This window comes from Lissotriton vulgaris, chromosome 11 (genome assembly GCF_964263255.1).
Source record: "Lissotriton vulgaris chromosome 11, aLisVul1.2, whole genome shotgun sequence".
Lineage (NCBI taxonomy): Eukaryota > Metazoa > Chordata > Amphibia > Caudata > Salamandridae > Lissotriton > Lissotriton vulgaris.
The window spans coordinates 11,638,584-11,657,535 of NC_141699.1; the positions used below are offsets into that span (position 1 = coordinate 11,638,584).

General features: G+C 46.4%; 1 protein-coding gene across 4 annotated transcripts in view; it reads right to left on the bottom strand.

Annotated features, from left to right (window-relative positions):
• Window positions 1-11,004: 11,004 nt before the first annotated feature.
• ULK1 (unc-51 like autophagy activating kinase 1) overlaps window positions 11,005-18,952 on the bottom strand; it is a 210,060-nt gene continuing 202,112 nt past the window's right edge. For all 4 annotated transcript variants that reach the window (XM_086942657.1, XM_086942660.1, XM_086942658.1 and 1 more), the window contains one exon: window positions 11,005-18,096. In XM_086942657.1, coding sequence (XP_086798783.1) covers window positions 18,041-18,096 — 56 coding nt within the window. In that variant the 3' untranslated portion in view covers window positions 11,005-18,040. The remainder of the gene's footprint in view (window positions 18,097-18,952) is intronic.

Genomic DNA, 18,952 nt, shown 5'->3' on the forward strand with positions numbered 1-18,952 from the left:
GGACGAGGTCTGATAGCTCTGCGAGCTGTCTCAAAACCTTCCCCTCGAATGAGACGGGGAGCAATGCGGAGCCGACTGCCGTGCATGCAAGAGCTTTCGGGACCACTCCCACAAAGACTTTGGATTCATGGCCCGGCAGTAGGAGCACAACTTCGGGTTGTGGTCACACTCCAGGCACCAGAGGCACACAAGGTGTGGATCCGTCTCAGACATCAGTCTGTGACAGGCCTGGCAGGGCTTGAAGCAAGTTCGACGATGGGACATCCCTCGCGCTCCAGCAGTCAAAGACTAAAAAAGTCAAAAAAAGCTTAGTTAAAAAATTACTAAAGGGGTAGCTCTCTCCGGATCTGCGCTAGGCTGGCACGGAAAAAGAAAGAAAAGACATCAAAGCGCAGGGGCAGCATCTAAGTAGGTACCGCAATGTCATTCCGGCGTCCACGATGTCAACGACGGACGCGGAGTCGACCATCGAAGCACAGGGGTACTGCTAAGAAACAATTCTCCAGATCCAGTCTGACAGCTGGAGGTAATCCTATAGTAAGGAATCTATAAATAATAGTCTCTTTCAGACTGCTACTTTTGCCTAGGTGCCAGCTGAGATAGGGTCCAAAATCCACGGCTAGACACATTGCAAAAAAAGGGTCAGTTTTTACTGGAAAAGTGTGGTGTGTCCACGTTGCGTTTTGGGCTGCTAACTGTCGCGGGCACTAGGCCTACACACACAAGTGAAGTACCATTTTTATCGGGAAAGTTGGAGGAATACTGGGAGGGTGGAATTTTGTACCTCACCACAGATTCCAGAACATTCCATCACAGAAATGAAATGGAAAATGTTTTTGTTTTTTTTACACAGTTTGAGGTTTGCAAGGGATTCTGGGTAACAGAACCTGGTGAGAGCCACACAAGTCACACAATCCTGGATTCCACTGGGTGCCTAGTTTTCAAGGTTTGCTAGGTCTCCCTGGGTGCCGGCTGAGTTAGGGTCCACAATCCACAGCTAGGCACTGTAGGAAGGTGGAATATGACTGCATGGTTACCCCCACTTTTTTCCTTGTGTTTTGCTGGTTTTCGACTTCGTTTGGCTGGGATCCTGCTATTCAGGACTTCAGCCTATCTGCTTTCTCCCTAAATTGGTTGTTCATGTACTTTAGGTACACCACAGATTGGATTCTGGGGTACCCTTATAGGTCCCTAGTATCCTATATACCCAGGGCATAGGTACCCAAGAGGCCTCTCAGGGGCTGCAGCATGTATTATGCCACCCCTGAGAGACCATGCAAAATGACACAACAGGTCTGCTACAGCAGCCTATGTAAGGTGGTGTATGCACCCCTTACTCAGATATAGGTTTCCTATATCTACCTTATCACTACACATATATAAACACAAGTTACTACTTGTGTAACAATATATCTGTAAGAGACATTAGTTAGTGATAGATTCCTTACCTTAGAATATCCCCAGGCGTCAGACTGGATACGTAAAGTTTTGCTTAACAGTACCCCTGCGCGTCAGTAGGCGGTGTCCTACGGCTTTACATCCGTCGCTGGCGTCGTAAACGCCAAGATGGCGTCACAGAGACTACTTAGGCACCACCTATGCGCCCTGATCACAGTTCCGTACACGACTTTCCGCGCCAGGAACGCAGAGCCATGTAAGATACTGACCATTGGTGCAGAAAGCTAGGGCCCTAAAAGGGGATGACCTTAACTCTAGAAATCAGTTCGCAGAACAGGGAGGATGGGTGGGGCGGTAAGGTATCTATCACTAACTAATGTCTCTTACAGATATATCGTTACACAAGTAGTAATTTGTGCATCTGAAAGAGACACATTAGTGATAGATTCCTTACCTCAGAATAGATACTCCAGCAATACCAATCCCGGTGATGGGTCTGCGAGCAAAATGACACCAGGAAGTCACGGAAAACAGAACAGCCAAGGAAGCCGTTTTTCCGGACTTGACTGTCAAGGCAGTAGTGCTTGGTAAACATGTGCAGTGAAGCCCACGTAGCTGCCTGACAAATGTCCTGCAAGGGAACGCCGCGTCCCTAGGCAGTAATGGCTTCATTTGCCCTGGTCGAATGGGCACGCAGCCCCACAGGAGGCTCCTTCTTAACCAAGGAGTAACATACTTTGATGCATAGAACGACCCACCGGGAAATGGTCTGTTTGTGCACAGCCGACCTTTTTTGACGCCCACGTAGCCAACAAAGAGCTGATCATCCACCCGGAACTGTTGTGTGTGCTGCAGATACAATGCGAGCACACGTTTTGGGTCCAGACGGTGGAGTCTCTCCTCTTCCCTGGAAGGATGTGGAGGCGGAAAGAAGGTGGGCAAAGTGATGGTCTGCCCGACGTGGAAGGGCGTGACAACCTTTGGCAAGAAAGAAGGACGGGTCCTTAGAAGTACCTTATCCGGATGAACTGAAAGGAAAGGAGGTTTGGAAGAAAGAGCCTTGAGCTCACTCACCCTTCTGGCAGAGGTTATAGCTACCAGGAAAGCCGTCTTTAAGGTGCGAAGACATAGGGGACAGTTATGAAGGGGCTCAAAGGGTGCGCACATTAAGTAAGTCAAGACAAGATACAAGCCCAATGAGGCATCATGAAAGGCACGGTAGGAAACGTGTGTGAAATGCCTTGGAGGAAACCGTTAACAACCGGGGACTTAAAAAGAGAAGGCTGATCAGGAAGTCTTAGAAAGGCGGAGATGGCAGAAAGATAACCTTTGATAGTGCCCAGAGCAGAGCCCTGCTGGGCCAGAGACAAAAGAAATAGAAGAACCTCAGAAAGAGGGGCAGAAAGGGGATCCAAAGCTTTTGCTGTACACCATGCCACAAACTTGTTCCATCGGCAGGCGAATACCATTTTAGTGGAGGGTCGCCTGGCTACCAGAATGACATTACAAACTTCGGGAGGAAGGCTGAAAGCCGTCAACTGTCGCCGCCCAATCTCCACGCATGGAGGTGGAAGCTGGACAGGTTCGAGTGGAGGACCGTCCCCTGCTGCTGCGACAGAAGATCCTCCTGAAGAGGCAGACTGAGTAGCTCGGGATACCATACTCTTTGAACCCACTCCGGAGCCACAAGAAAGACTTGGCCCCGGTCGCCCCTGATCTTCTCCAGCACTCTTTCCAGAAGTGGTATAGGCGGAATGGCGTACAACAGACCGTAGCTCCACTCGAGACGAAAAGCATCTCTGAGCGAGTGCCACCTTGGAAATTCCAACATGCAGAACTGATGACATTGCGCGTTCTCTTCGGTGACAAATAGATCTAACCAGGGCTCTCTCCACTGCAGAAAGAAACCTTGCACCACGTCCAAGTTCAGACACCATTCGTGATCCATCATGCACCGGTGGCTGAGTTAGTCTGCCCTGGCATTCAGAGAACCTGCCAGGTGTTGAACTACCAAGTTAATGTCTTGATGTTCCAGCCATGTCCAGAGCGCATAGTCTCCTGACATAGAGTCCACGACCCCACCCCGCCCTGTTTGTTGCAATATCACATGGCGGTGGTGTTGTCCATGAACACCTGCACTATACTTCCCCTGAGAGAGGGAAGGAATGCCTTCAGTGCAAGTCGGATCGCCCACAGCTCCAAAAGGTTGATATGGAGCCGGGACTCCACCGGAGACCAGAGGCCTCTGATCTCCAGCTCTCCCAAGTGGCCTCCCCATCCCAGGAGGGACACATCCGTCACCACTGTGTGCTCCGGTGGGGGAAGGGAGAGAAATCTGCCACTGACCCAATCGCCATTCGCGAGCCACCACTGCAACTGCCATGCAGTGCCCTCCAAGAATCATAGCCTGAATATCCCGGACTTGCTGCTTGGGAGGGTTAACCCGAAACCGCGTCAAATTCAGAACCGCTCCGATAAAGGGGCGCTTCTGAGAGGAACGCAGGTGAGACTTAGGCACATTGATGGAGAACCCCAGCAAATGCAGGAGGTCGGCCGTAGTCTGAAAGTGGGTGATGACTGCCTGGGGCGAGCTCGCCTTCAACAGCCAGTCGTCGAGGTAGGGGAAGAATGAAGCCCCTAACCTGCGCCATCACTTCCGTGAACACCCGAGGGGCACTGGTAAGGCCTAAGGGGAGCACGGTGAACTGAAAATGCTCCTGGCCTACCGTGAACCGCAGGTAACGCCGGTGGGCTGGCAGGACAGGGATGTGAAAACATGCGTCCTGCAAGCCCAACGCTACCATCCAGTCTCCAGGGTCGAGGGCAGCCAGGACCTGAGCCAGAGTCAGAATTTTGAACTTCTTCCGGAGGAAGCAATTGACGTCCCGGAGGTCTAAGATGGGGCACAGGTACCCCCTTGTCCTTCTTGGGGACTAGAAAGTAGTGGGAATAACAGCCACGTTCTACTTCTGGCCCCGGAATGCACTTGATGGACCCCTTGGCCAAGAGGGCAATGACTTCCTGTTGGAGAAGCTCGGATTAGGAAGGTTTGGAGGTAGAAGCAGCGAGGGTGGAGGTGGACTGACCCTCACGCTGATTCCCAGAACCTGCGGAAGCAGCGACGAAGCCGCACTGAGGCTGGTTCTGCACAGGCTTGTTGGAAGAACGTGCCTGGGTGCCTCTCCCCTGGCCACGAAAGGAACAAAAACCAGGAGTGGTCGGGTTCTTTACAGAAAGACCCAATAACTTGGCCGTGGGTTGCGAGTCCTTAAAGGCTCCAGTGCACTGTCGGCCTTATCGCCAAACAGGCGGGTGCCATCAAAGGGCATGTCCATAAGCGAGCTCTGGACATCGGGTCAGAACCCAGTCGAACACATCTAGGTATGGCGTCGCACCGCCACAGTAGTAGAAATCGCCCTGCCCAACGAGTCGGCGGTGTCCAAGCCACATCGAATGGCGAACTTAGCCGCATCCTTGCCCTCAGCAATCGCCTGGGAAAGGACAGTCTGGACCTCCCCAGAACACCGAGGCAATACCTGAGCAACAGTATCCCATACAGCATGGAAGTAGCGGCCCAATAAGCAGGTGGTGTTCACCGACCGCAGCCCCAAGCTGGCCGAAGAGAACAACCGCTCATCAAACTGTTCCAGTTTTTTAGAGTCCTTATCCGGTGGAGCCGTGGGAAAGGCACTCTGCGTTGTCGAGGCCTGGATGACCAGGCTCTCAGGCGTGGAATGAGTAGTCAAAAAGGTAGGGTCGACCGGCGCCGGGCGGTGACGTCTGGCGACATTCTTATCTACAGGGGCCCCCGTGGCCGGCCGCGACCAAGTGCCCAAAAGAACTTCGGTAAGAGCTCCGACAAAGTAGATGCCGTCTGGAGCACCTCGGTGAGGAGGTTAGTTTTGAGGGTCACTGTGGGGAGGTCAAGGTTAAGGGCCACCGCAGCCCGACGGAGCACCATTGTGTAGGAAGCCCATTCCTCCTTTGTAGGCGGAGGAGAAGCAAACCCCGGGTCAGAAGGGACATTGAGGTCGCCTGCATCCTCCAAGTTATCCACCCAATACTGTTCAGAGTCGCACTGCCAGGCAAGAGGGTCCTTGGACCCTTCCCAGTCCTCCTCCACCTCTGGAGGGGCCGATCTCGGCGGCATAGTAGGAGCCGAGGAAGGGATAAATGGTGTCGGAAACGGTGCCAAGAGCGGGCCGGCCGGGACAGGATTGGCGCCGTCTCCCAGGGCCGGATCGGCGCCGTCTCCCAGTCCGGGTCCCAAGTAGGAACAAAATGGTCCTGAAACAGGGGCAAGGGTGGAATGAACGGTCCCCATTGCGGCGCCGAGGGCAGCGCTGGACCTCGAGGCGCCGGGGCCAGAGCCAGCGGCGTAGGATCCTGTGGCGCCGAAGCTAGATCCGCCGGCGGGAGCCTGAGGCCTAAAAAGGCGGTCCATGGCAGCAAGAAACTCTTGCACCTGTTCGGGAGTCGCCAACGGACCCGGGTAAGGTGGGTAGGCTGCGGGACTCCCCGGCCCCTTAGGTCCATAGCTCGACATTCCCGGCAGGCCCAGGAGTCGTGATCAGTCTCCAAGCAGTAGAGGCAAACATCGTGGGGGTCCGCCACCGACATATTACGGAGGCAAGCCCCGCAGGACTTAAACCCAGGCATCCCTATGTGTACCAAGAGAAACAAGGGGTGAGACAAAAGTCTCAAAAAAGCAGGCAAAAAGTGACTGAGGGAAGTGCTCTATCCGGATCTGCGCTTACTGGTGCAGAAAAAGAAAGAACTGATGTCAGCGTGCATGGGTGGCGCCTAAGTAGTCTCCGTGACGTCATCTCGGTGCTTACGACGCAAGCGAAACTTTCCGGATCCAGTCTGATGCCTGGGGATATTGTAAGGTAAGGAATCTATCACTAACGTGTCACTTTCAGATCTATCAGTCACCCCTATGGCAGGCATTATCAATCCTGAAGGAAGGGTGCTTGGTTTTGTGTGAGAGGGTGTCCAAGCATGAGCAGAGCCCCTCTGCAGCCTTCGGAATCTATCCTCCGGGGTTGTTAGTGATGCAGCCTAGACCATATACTCTTAAATGCATTATAAACTCGTAGTAAATGCTAACTTTAAAACGCCTGCACAGAACCATGTTGTGTTTGGTGTCAAACACCTAGGAATCATACCTCCACACCAGCAACTGGTGTGGAGGTATGATTCCTCCATGGTAGAACCACTAGTGTGGGGCACCAGGCTACCCAGTACCAGCTTTCCTCGACCATGGCATCACAAAATGGATGCTGCAGCCACAGACACGAGTCTGCCCTCCTGCTGTTGAAAGAAACTCCGGCAGGGAAGGCTTGACAATAGGTTTCCTGTCACAGGAGATGTGACCACCTCCCAGACAGGCTTTAGTGTATTGGGGCTGGGTGGTGCACTCCAAGAGTGCTTTGATGTCTGCACTGGGGGCACATTTGGTGTCCCTGTGCATAGTCCAGCTCAAACCGATTGCAGGGGCACTCAGCCGCTGCTCTGGCGTGAAACTGGACCCTCCCCATAGGTGGGTCCCAGAGTTTGTCCCACCCCTTCCTTGGATATTAAGTAGGAACCCCTGACTACAGGACTTTAGATTTACCTGGAGGAAACTCTGCTACAGAATCCCAGAACTTCAACTATCTACACTTCGTTAGATGACCGAAGAATCTTACTTGGAGTTAAGGAGTTACTCCCCTGCAAGGCAGGCACCAAAGACGCATCTGTCCGGTTTGCTACTACGTAGCTACCGAAGGACTCCGAAGACTTTACAACACAGGAGGTGGGTTTCCAAGCTTCCCAGAGGCCGATCGGTGCTCTCAGAAAACCTGAGATCCAAAGCCCTCGTGGGGACCGTGCAACCCGAAACCCTGGACACCGTGCACATTTGCAACAGCATATGCTTCTTGGCGATTCCGGAAGCATATGCTTTGGGCTACTTGTAGTCCAGACCCCGAGCAGGAATTCCACCAAAACTTACTGGCCTACACTCTACGAGTGACCCGTGGGCTGGTATTTAGTGATTCCTCTCGAGGTTCCTTCGCGATCCCTAGTCTGAGAAGGGTACTGTAACTTTGAACGTGCTTACTTGGTTGCTCCAGACGTGCCCTGACTCTCCATCGCTTGGGGAGTCACCAGGATCTTGCTGGTCCGTGCTGAAGCCTTTTTACTCTCACCTGCTGGGTTGCCGTTGCCAAATCTTGTTGGTCTCTGATCTGGACACCGACCCCCCCAGCAGCACTCGACATCCTTCGTGGGTCCTCGATTTCTCCTGGTCCCCGTAGAAGCGGAGTCAAGCCTCACCTCTTCACACCTGAAACACCCGACATTGATGGGCATTGGTCTACCGTGCCCCTGGTCACCTTGAAGTGACCCAGACTCTGTCCCCTCTGCTTTCAGGTTCTTCACAGCTCCGATCCAGACTTGGATCACACCGGACACTTTTCCTCTCCACAACAGCAGCACTTCGCAGCAACTTGCCATTGAAAACAGCGTCGATTCCCCACACCATTCGGCACCTATGCACCCGGCTTCCCTGGGTGAGGTAACATGAGTACTCCGGTGCTCACGTGGGCGCCTACCTTAGTACCTTCTAAGTCTAAAAGGGTTTGCTCCAAGTCCTCTCCGAAGTGTCTCTAATGTTTAATATTCTAACCGTGACTTTCCCATAGGATTGTACGGACCTTGCAGCTGTGTTCTCACACTGCACGTGTCCCCAGTGGGTCCCCTGTGTCACTACCTTGGGGTCCCAGCGATTCTAAGTGCTCTAGGCACTGTGTCTAGTCAAGTTGTGGTTCTTTTACCACGTTCCTTATATTTTGTTTGGTCTCCCCCTGGGGCCCATTGTATATTGTGCTATTTACTTACGTTTTATTGTGTTGATATTGTGCATCTTGCTCTCTAATCTCATAAAGAGGTTAGTAGAGAGTGTTTAGTAATAAATACATATATTTTATGTAGATACCGTGTATGGCTCTCCTTTCATTTAGACATTCAAGAGGTTATAATCTGGTAAACCAAGCTGCTTTACATCCTTCAAGACTTAGCCTGAAGGCTGCTCTCCATAGCTACCACTAGGATAGCTTTCAATAAACGTTGTCTTAAACCTTTCATCAATAAGGTTTTTTTGGACTGGTGCAAGGAGCCCACTATAACTAGTTGACAGCATATACCAGGCCAACTTCTCCCAGGCACATTGTAAAAAAAGGGTCAGCTTTCACTAGAAAAATGTGATGTGTCCATGTTGCGTTGTGGGCCGTTTCCTGTCGCGGGCACTACCCACACAAGTGAGGTACCATTTTTATCGGGAGACTTAGGGGAACACAGAATAGTAGAACAAGTGTTGTTATCAAGTGACGTTTCATGCATTTCTGCCTTCCACATGTAAGACAGTGTGTAAAAAATCAGTCATTTGGAAAAAAAACCTCTAATTCACATGCTAGTATGAGTACCCAAACATTCGGAGATGTGCAAATAACCACTGATTCTAAACTCCATAAGTTGTTCCCATTTCGTAAATACATAGTTTTGCTCGATACCTATTTTTCACTCTTTATATTTCACCAAATGAATTGCTGTATGCTGGGTACACACTGAAAAGCCATTGCAAGGCGCAGCTCAGTTAGTGGCTCTTGGCATCTCTGGTTCTTGATGAACCTACAAATTCTATATATCCCCGTAAAGAGAAGGGTCCAGGGAACATAACAATATATGGTTTTTAAAAAATCTACCATAATAGAAGTTACAGGTGAAAACGTAGGAATACACAGGTAGATGTATTATCCATCAAAAATTGCTTTTTTTAAAACTCAATTTCAATGTTTTTTTATTTAAACTGTTACTTTCTGTAGGAAAACATTGAAGGACCTATACAAATGACCTCTTACTAATTCAGAATGTTGTCTACTTTTAAGAAATGTATAGTTTTCCGGGATCCATTATTGGTTTCACACCCATTTCTACCACTAACTGGAAGGAGGTTAAAAGCACATAAAATAGGATAAATAGGCTATGTCCCACTAAAATATCAAATCTGTGTGGAAAATTTTGTTTTTCTGACAAAAGTCTGCGTGTTCCTGAAAGCTGGCAAGATGGTGATTTTAGCATGCAAACCCTTCGTTGATACCATTTGCAAGGAAAACCAGCTGCTTTCATCTTCAGCACTTTTTTCCCATTTTCCCAAAATAAACAACATTTAGCTGCATTTTGGCAAATTTCTCTGTCCCCTCCAGGAGAATTCACAAACCCTGGGTACCTTCAGAAACCCCAGGGTGTTGGATAAAAAGGACACAAATTTGGCGTGGATACCTTATGTGGAAAAAAGGTTATGAAGCCTTAAGCACAAACTACCCTAAATAGCCAAAAATGGGCTCAGCACTGGGGGTGGGAAAGGCCCAGCAGTTAAGCGGTTAAATGAGAGCATATTAAAAGGAAGTATGAACTTAACTTGTAATTTTAATTTTCTCCCTTCTCAAAGTGTTGCATTTACACACAGCAGGAATCTTGCTCCCAGTGGGTAGTAGACACGGACATATTTATACATGAAAAATACAGTATTTTTCTTTTAAAAGGAAGACATTTAAAATGAATTCTATAAAACAGTGTCTTAAAGTTTTTCACTACTTAAAATTAAGCCAATTACATCCTAATGTTTTCTGAAGAATGTTTCTTGAATTTCCTCACATTTAAACAAATGACTGTATTTTCCTGTTATAAATATGGCACCATGTCTTAAGGACACTGAGAGTAAAATGCCTGCTGTTTGTAAAGAAACTGTAACATGGGAGAAAATAAAAATGATGATTTTAATGTAATGCATATAAACATCAAGTTGATTCCTCAGTGGAATTTTCTCCCATTTCAAAGTGTTGCAATACACATAGCAGGCATTTTGATCCCAGTGGCTGGCCTGATAGACACGCTGCCATATTCATAACTTAAAAATGCAGCAGTTTTTTTTTAATGGGAGACATTTAAAGGGCAGGAAAATGTTCCTTATTATGAAATTTTTTGCAGAACTATTTTCTGCACTTTCAATTTCTCCCATTTAAAAAACAAAATGGTTGTATATTTGTGTTATACATGTAACAGTGCTACATACGGCGAAAGGTATGTCCTGTGCCACAAGTACATATGGCACAGGCTCTCAGTCATCCATACACATGTATCCCACTCATTCAGACATCCCTGCAGACCATGCACTCACTGACACACATGGCAGCCTTATGTCACAGTATGTTGTTCAAACCATAGTATTGAGCTCCATGGACATTAGTTTTAAAGTCATTGAAGCTGGGCGATGGGGTGTCTTGTAACAGTGTGCTAGTTACTTGTCCGTCAGAAGCTAATGACAACTATCACTGATCAGAAGTAGCTCTCATTATAGAAAAGGTTGGAGACCCCTGTTCTAGACAGTTAATGTCAATGCGCCTATGTGAAAATCTGTTTACCTATTTATTTTTATGAATTTTTAAGGTTGATTAGCTTGAGCACCTAGAAGACATCATCATCATATGAAATGAAAGTTTGAAGAAAACCAAAGAGAACGCTACGAGAAGGTATAAATACTGCAAGCACCATGAACGTAAAAAATGAACGGCAACATTTCAAATCCTTTATTTTCGTTCTTATCCGTTTAACAGCTTAAAAACAAAAATATATATATATATAAATTACATCACGCACAGAAAAGATACAAAGAAAAAAAAAAGGAAATCATACACAATTATCCCGCATTACCCTATAAAAGTGAGGCAGCACACATACTCTCATAACTCTCACCCCACACACACCACAAACTGCTTCGGTGCATAGGGGGAACAGCTTGAAATTGCTTCATAGACACTACGTACAAAGGCTGTAACGGTAACAGATGTGCTGCACCGCACTGCAGCCGACAACAGAAAACATTTTTTTAAATCTTTTTGGTAGGTTTGGTTCATTTTTTTAAATTAATAATTTTTTTCTCGTTTTGCATTCCTCTGGCTACAAAGCAATAAATACAACATTTGCACAAACATTTTATGTACACGCCTGTTAGCAGTTCAGTGGAAAATAAAATGCACCAGAAAAGGCAAAAAAGACACCTTGTCCTTGATTTGTCTGCGTTCAGAGTGAGGACAGAGGACAGGCTTCAAATACTGCGAAGAAAGTATATCCTTTGAAGATCGGTAAACTCTGTTTTTTGAGTTAGACATTTGTAGGTACATTCGACTACAGGACTTTAATTAAAGTAACAATGGTACATTCAAGGGTTTTAAGGTGCGGCAGAGGGGAAGGTAAGAGATATTCTATGGTACAGACACATAGCACCTGTCAAAAGCACTCATGAGCATATCCAGTACTTTGGCCAATGGGGGTGGGCTGCAAAGTGGAAACTGTCTATATCCCCTCCCCCCCACGCCCCCCCCCCACGATTCTACTCCTGCACTGAGAAGCAGAATGCTTACCATCGTGCCTATTATCCAGGTTGGTGTACGTGGGGAGTTTCAGTCAATGTGATTGGTTAGGGGTTAGCCAATGACACTGGCCAAGACATCCCATGACAGGAAGGAAGAGATACATTGAGGCCCAGGAAACGGCAGCTATCAGAAATCGGAAAAGCGTAAAGAAGATTCTCCCATTGTTCTGCCTTTATAGGCAGGTTGGGCCTATTTCGTTGACCTTTATTTGTGAATTCTTTGAGTAAATGGGTATAGTCAGGTGGCAAAGTAGACTGTACGAACCCCACAACATTTGGTCTACTTGCTATGGCTTATGGCTTGAAGATGCAGCAACCGTGCAGCCCTAAGACCACTCCATGAGTCTGACTGACCGTACAGGACAACTACTGCAACCTCTAGTATAACAGAGGACTCCAGTGGGTTTCCAAACCTGGCAATCACCTTTGGGTTACAGCAGTCTTCAAGAGAGACTCCACAGTCAGGGACCCCAGTTCATAGAGTGCTGACCCACCCTCAATACACCCCAGAGGAGAAAGAATCTCTGACAAGCCATGTAGACGCATGAAGTCTCTTCTATACTGCCACATCACTATCCCTACATCTTGAAAATGCTTTTTTGGGGGTGAGCAGGAGATTCTCACAAAATGCACTTTTTGAAATGTTAACCTCTTAGTCTTTACGCTAAGTAATATCAGTAAGAAAGATATGGGGGTATTTCAGTAAAAGCATATTGATGCTGCTACCCCAACTGTAAACTATTTCTGTGCGTGTCAGTGAACATGTACAAGTGCAGGGGGCTAGGGGATTTGAATGTACAAACGTGACGTGGGCATATTAGACATTATGTGTGGCGTTTTATAAAATATCCTTTTTTTTCAAAACTGCCACTTGAAAAATAAAATACCTATACCTGTAAACAATCTGCCTTGAATGCCAATGGCTATGCCCTTTCACATGCCCTAACCAAACTGTTTGTTGGTGTTTAGATAATGTTTTATTATTATGATGGAACTTAGTGGTGCTAATTTAATCAATCGCTGAAAGAAGAGGCCTGCCATGCCAGGAATCACTCGATCACCTACAGTCCATCGGCCACATTACTAGCTCACTTTACTATAAGAGAATAGTGCACTTCTATCCTCTAGCATCACTGGGAGGATCTGGGAAGTTTGGGAACCTGCTATTTATGTATCATCATAAGGCCACACTACTAGCACGTGGTGCATAATAAACTCTGTTATATAAAGGATGTGAATTGCTTTAAATCACTTTATTTGCTGGTAATATAAATCTGTCAGTAATGCTCTTTTTACCTTTATAATTATGAAAAAGGGGAAGAGTTGGAGCCCTGAGTGGCTGGATCTTAACACCTGTGTAATAAATGCCCTGTGGCTAAGATGCAGGCACTCCGTCCACCATGTGGACACTTTTTTTACTGGGCCTTTTCCGTAGGTGTCATGTGAAGCAATGGTGACTTTGCAGGTCTATAACTCTAAAGCCCATCCGTGTCAGAGCACCATGCACGATAAGTCATCTAAGAGCTCCTCCAGGTGCCGCCATGTAGAAAGTACTGCCTGCTTTCAACTTAAGCAAACACAAATAAAGGCTGGTAACTTATGGGAAAGTTAATTACATGTAACCCCATTTCACTAACATTGGTATCTTTCAAAGATTCACAGGATTGGGGTTTCCAGCCGTTCATTCCCGGGAATCCACGAAAGAGCCAATAATCGAGAAGGACTGGTTACAAAAATAAGCATGATCAGGTCTATGGAGTAATCTGTTCCTTTCAACGGAAGCTGATGTGGGACAGATATTGCAGGACGTCACCCCAAATACTGCAAGAATTGTCCCAATAATCAAGGAGGCAGTGGGACCATTTTATGAAACTCTCTTCAAATGAAGGCAAGAACATGTGCCTGCTTAGGGCACCACCAGTGGGTATACAGGTATGAATAACACCTACAAGCAGCAAATGGTTTCTCTGCACTTGGTGGAGGCTGGGATGAAGGATGGAAAAGTAACATGTGACACAGTGAAGCAAAAAACCCTGTACCACTCCAGTAATTGAAGAACCTCTGGACTTGATTCTCATCTTTAAGATAAATGAGTGACAACTAAGTTCTTTGGTAGATGGTAGATGTAACCCTACCAAGTCTCAATGGTCCCCAACACAAGCCCTCATCTCCCAACCCACTGCAGCTCAAAAGGAAGCAGATGTTCTGCAGCGGAAGGACCATGGTATGAAGCTTGTTCCGTCTGGACATCTTAACCAAGGCTCACCACCTGTGTTTCTCTAGGCACTACCTCTTTCAGCCAGGGAGTGCTTTGGAGCTTGGATGTACTAGGTTTCCATCCATTCATAGAGCTTCATTTCTGTCACCGGTAAACTACCCATCTGATTATCTTTTGCCTCAGCTCAACGTTAAATGATGCTCTGAAAAACGGAGATGAACCACCAATGGTTTCACCGCGCTTTACAGTAATTTGCACCAGAAAACATCAGCAATGTGTCTTTAGGAAAGCATTTGAACGAAGAGAGCCAGATAGAAAGAATAGCCTTTACAAGTAACCTAGTAGATGAACCAGATAAAAGTCTCCAAGCTCCAAAACTCATCAGCTACTGCTGTACACGTGAGGGCCATCGCACTCACAGTACCACAACAACTGGGATACGTTGGTGCCACGTTACAGTATTTGTGGAGGGTGAAAGCCACCACAACTACTGGAAGGCTCAGCCTGTTGAATCCTGGTTGGAATGCCACTGAAGCTTTGATAGGGGTTTGGGTATCCGAAAGCCCCCGGCAGCATGTTTCTCAAAGCATGTAACCAAGAGTCGACCCGTTTTCATTCTGCTCTAAGAACATAAGACGTGAAATGTACATGTCCATTCTAGGCATTCTCCAAACAGAAGACCATTACTTAATTTGAAAATATTGTGTGACCTACCCTAAATGAGCTTGGACTAAAAGAGCAAATGGGCAGAACAGAGGCTGATTGGTTTAACAGCGGGTTAGGGGGAATAAAGAGTGAGTTCGCACTTTTGGGAGTCTGAAAGGAGAATAATGGTTGTGTAGTAACAAGCAAATTATTTTTTTTGTAATTGTTTTGTTCAAAATCCTATTGAATTCAGTGTTTTCTAGCAAGGTGTACATCTGTATACATGTGTGTGAATATATATATATATATACACACACACCTCATTACATGTATTCTACAAGCAATAATTTACAAAACAAATCAATATTTCCCACCACTTTTGGGGGGGTCTCAAGACACATAGACCAGCTATATGCCATGAGCAGTCCTCTTCCACACAGGGAGGTTCCTAAGACTGGGCTCAGTATGTATAAGTGAAGAAATGGCCACTGTGGTCACTGTCAGATCTACTTGCTTGTCTGCATGCAGAGTGTACTTTGTGTTCTGATGTCCCATACATGCAACTACAACATTGTCTTTATGAAGGCAGATGGGACTGGAGTACGTAATTGCATAGCTGCGTACAAGGCATGCAATTTAAAGCTCTGTGTGTCCCTCTCTTTGGATGAAGGTGGCCTGAGCTCTGCTTTTAATCAACCAAACCTCTAATCTTGACTCTGACCTTCTGGAGAATATTGGGCGAGGCAGAGGATTCCTTCAAAGAGGATGGGAGATGGACAGGATAATGCAGAAAGCACAATAACCAATCCACTCATCACGTGGCTGCCTTCGAAGGATCCCTCCAACTATCCCCCTCCCAGAAGTCTGACATGACTCTGATCAACATAAGCACACAACCTGTAGTGACGACTACTGAGTCTGGAGGTGCTTTAGACCTACAGCAATGATGAGAAAGTGGTAGCAGACCCAAAGGCACACACACTACAATGGCCACCTATACATCAATGGCAATTGATGGGCATCTGTATAAGGATGGTTCTTGCCAGAAACAATGAGTTCAGAAGCCGGTTTATAGATTTCGACCTCGTGAAATCTAGAAGTGATGACAGATGATGGCACTGACGAAAGAACACGACAAAGCTGAGACCGTCACAAGCAACGATAGGTCCAAAGTCCTAGCTCTTATTGCAAACACCAAGGGCAGAGAAGTCTTTGCTGGAGCAAGATTGCTTTTTGCCACCTCTAAGCATCGACACAACTCTGATCAAGTCATCAAAGGAACAAATACAAGAAAGAATGGAAGTCAGATGTGTCACGCATCCGCACGTTATAGTTGGCATTGCCGTTTACATACAACAAGACTCAAACATTAACACCATCCTGCCCGTGGCCATATACTAGCTACGTGGTCTCCTGGAAGAAAACTGAGGGGATCACAGCTGCACGGAACAAACATTAAAAAAAACACTTTAAAAAAAGAAGATTAAAAATGAATTTGCGGTCTGAACTGCATATATTCTTCAACTGTTCATGCTCTAGCTTTGGAGAAACCGAGCGTGACACTGTCTGTCCTTAAAAGAACATTGAAGGAAAAGTCTACCTTCTCAGACTGCAGATGGCAAAGCTGGTCTTGAAATGAAAAAGGGGCGGATCCACTCCACCCCGAAACTTCAAGACTCCTGGGTAAGGGCTACAGTACAGGGAAATATACAACATACACACAGATCTGTACACTAGTAGTGCAATAAAAATAACCAGCAAACTGGGGGAGAGGGCGTAAAAGAACAGCATCTTTAACAATAACATTCCCAAGACGCTCGCCAACTTTTCAAGTCTCCACCATGAGTAAAGTGCTCCTGTAATTCACGAACAGTGTTTGTGTGCAGTGTGTGTGTGTGTATGTTTGTGTTTAAAGTCATCTAAAGAACAAATGAAACTTCAACTTCGAACAATGTCTGAAGGCAATCTTTTCCGATCAACTTTTCCCCTAAAATCATCACAGTTTTAGGGGCTGGGTGCAATAAGAAACGAAGACGGTGGGCCCTTTGGTTGACAAGTCGATGCAGCTTTGGTTTCCTTCCTGCATCAGTGGTCAGGCACCCAACATTTGTTGCCGGGCACAGTGGCCCTTGAATTGCCGCTCCTGGATCTCAGAATGAACCATCTTAGGGGGCCACACTCCGGCTGGAAGGTTGTCCGAGTGTGATCGTCTCATTTTTCCAATATGCTCTACAAGAGATGACTGGTTGTTATGATTCTTAGCTCACCCAGATGCAACATGACCACAAAAGTTTAACTTCATTCCAAAAGAAAGTGCTCCAAGGCAACGTTAGATAACTTAGTGTATCACACAAAGCAGTCGGAGACAAGGATAAAGTTGAAAATTATTGCCTCTGAAAACGCCACATCCAAAAGCAGTGGTCACTGCTGCCACGGACCACACCCCTCAAATGCTGAAAGCGCTTCAAGTGTCTCGTACGGCATTATTCCGACAATGAACCTCCTGGAATGGACTGAACATGTGCATTTCCTGTTCATGACCTTCCCATATGTGCCCCTTTGCCCCAAAAACATCAAGGTTGTGTTTGGGAATTTCAACTAGAAGTAAGGAAAGCCTGCTGCAAAGATACTCGCAGTGCATTTGGAAAGGGCAGAGACGATGGGGAAATTACCACACAACCAGACAAAATGGAGGGTGACCAGACTGCTACCTTGGTGACCAGTGATTATCCATTTATCATTTGGCAGTTTAACCGTGAAGAGGTTCTTGTTTTGGAAATGCACCCTCAGTTGGAAAAAATGAAGCCACCATAACCTTTCTGAGAGTTCATCCTTGGGGCGGGCCCGTCAGCCTCAAGCAGCAGTGATCACTCAGCCCTTGTAGCGTGGGGGCGAGATGCCTCCTTGCTTTCAGCAACAGTAAATAATCAAATAAATAATTTCAGTTCTCAAGTAGTTGAAGTAATTGCGCTACTGTCGATCTCCAAGGAGTAGGCTCTCGGGCGTGCTCCAATACCCTCTCCCTGGGAGGGGAAAGATGAGATCTGGAAGCCACATTCTGTAGAAGCAACACTAATGTAGTGCACAAAGCTTCACGTCATTGGATATAGTTGGCCCGACCACCCCAGGACGATGAAAGAAAAAACAGCAATTCAGCGAATGAGTGAAACGTCTTGAGACTTGCTGCGTTATCCAGCGTGCACGTCGTATCTCGAGAGCCTCTTCCACCATGAAGAGGCCTGCCTCCTGATGGAGCTGGCGGTGTCCCTTCACGCACTTCATGTCCCGAGCAGCCCACATCCACCTCATGCAGAAATGCCTGACTGGAGAGCTGAGAGTCTTCTTTCAATAGTCATTTTACCTGTGAAGAGAAGACACCTTTTAAGACCACAGTGAACAGATGGCTCTTGTCAGTCTTAACATGACCACTAGGCATTACTTATAGCTTCATAACGATCTAAGTTACCAGTTGCATCATGGTATATGGTGCTTCGAACAAGACTTCAATTTTTCACATCTTCATAGAAGTTAACTGAAATACAATTTCTTTCAGATCTGTCCAACTTATTATTTATGTATATCAACTTGTTTATCTTAATATTGTCATACCGTTTAACATTCTACAAGAATGTTTTGATTTACCTTCCTCTTGCCTATCCCAATATTCCCAACTATCACTTGTACTCCAAGTACTTTTATCAAAATAAAAATTTCCGACCCAATGTCCCCCCTTGACTTCTTTGTATAATATTTCTCCTGACTCTAACTTGAATGCCTCCCTTATATATAAACTCCTCTCTACTCCTAACTCAAAAAGACCAAAAACATCGATTGAGTTACCTAGGGAATTAGATCACTCGATAACTCTTTCAATTAAAGGATGGGACAAACTATGGCACCAAGTTTTCACCACCTCTAAAGCTGCTAATATCACACAATCACTATTTTTCCTTTATAACTGAGCACCTCGAACACTTTTATTTATACCTAAAATTAACCCATCCTACCCTCCTCCTTGCTGGGCATGTCTATCTTCTAACTGCACTTTACTCCATTTATTGTACCACAGTCCTACTGTTGTTACATTTTGGAAATCCGTATGGTACAAATGTTCTAAGATGTTTCATTTTTGAATTCCATTATCTGTTCTAAATTTATTTCTTGGATCCATATCTGCTGATCTTCATGATACTACGTTGAAGTTGAAATTACTTGAT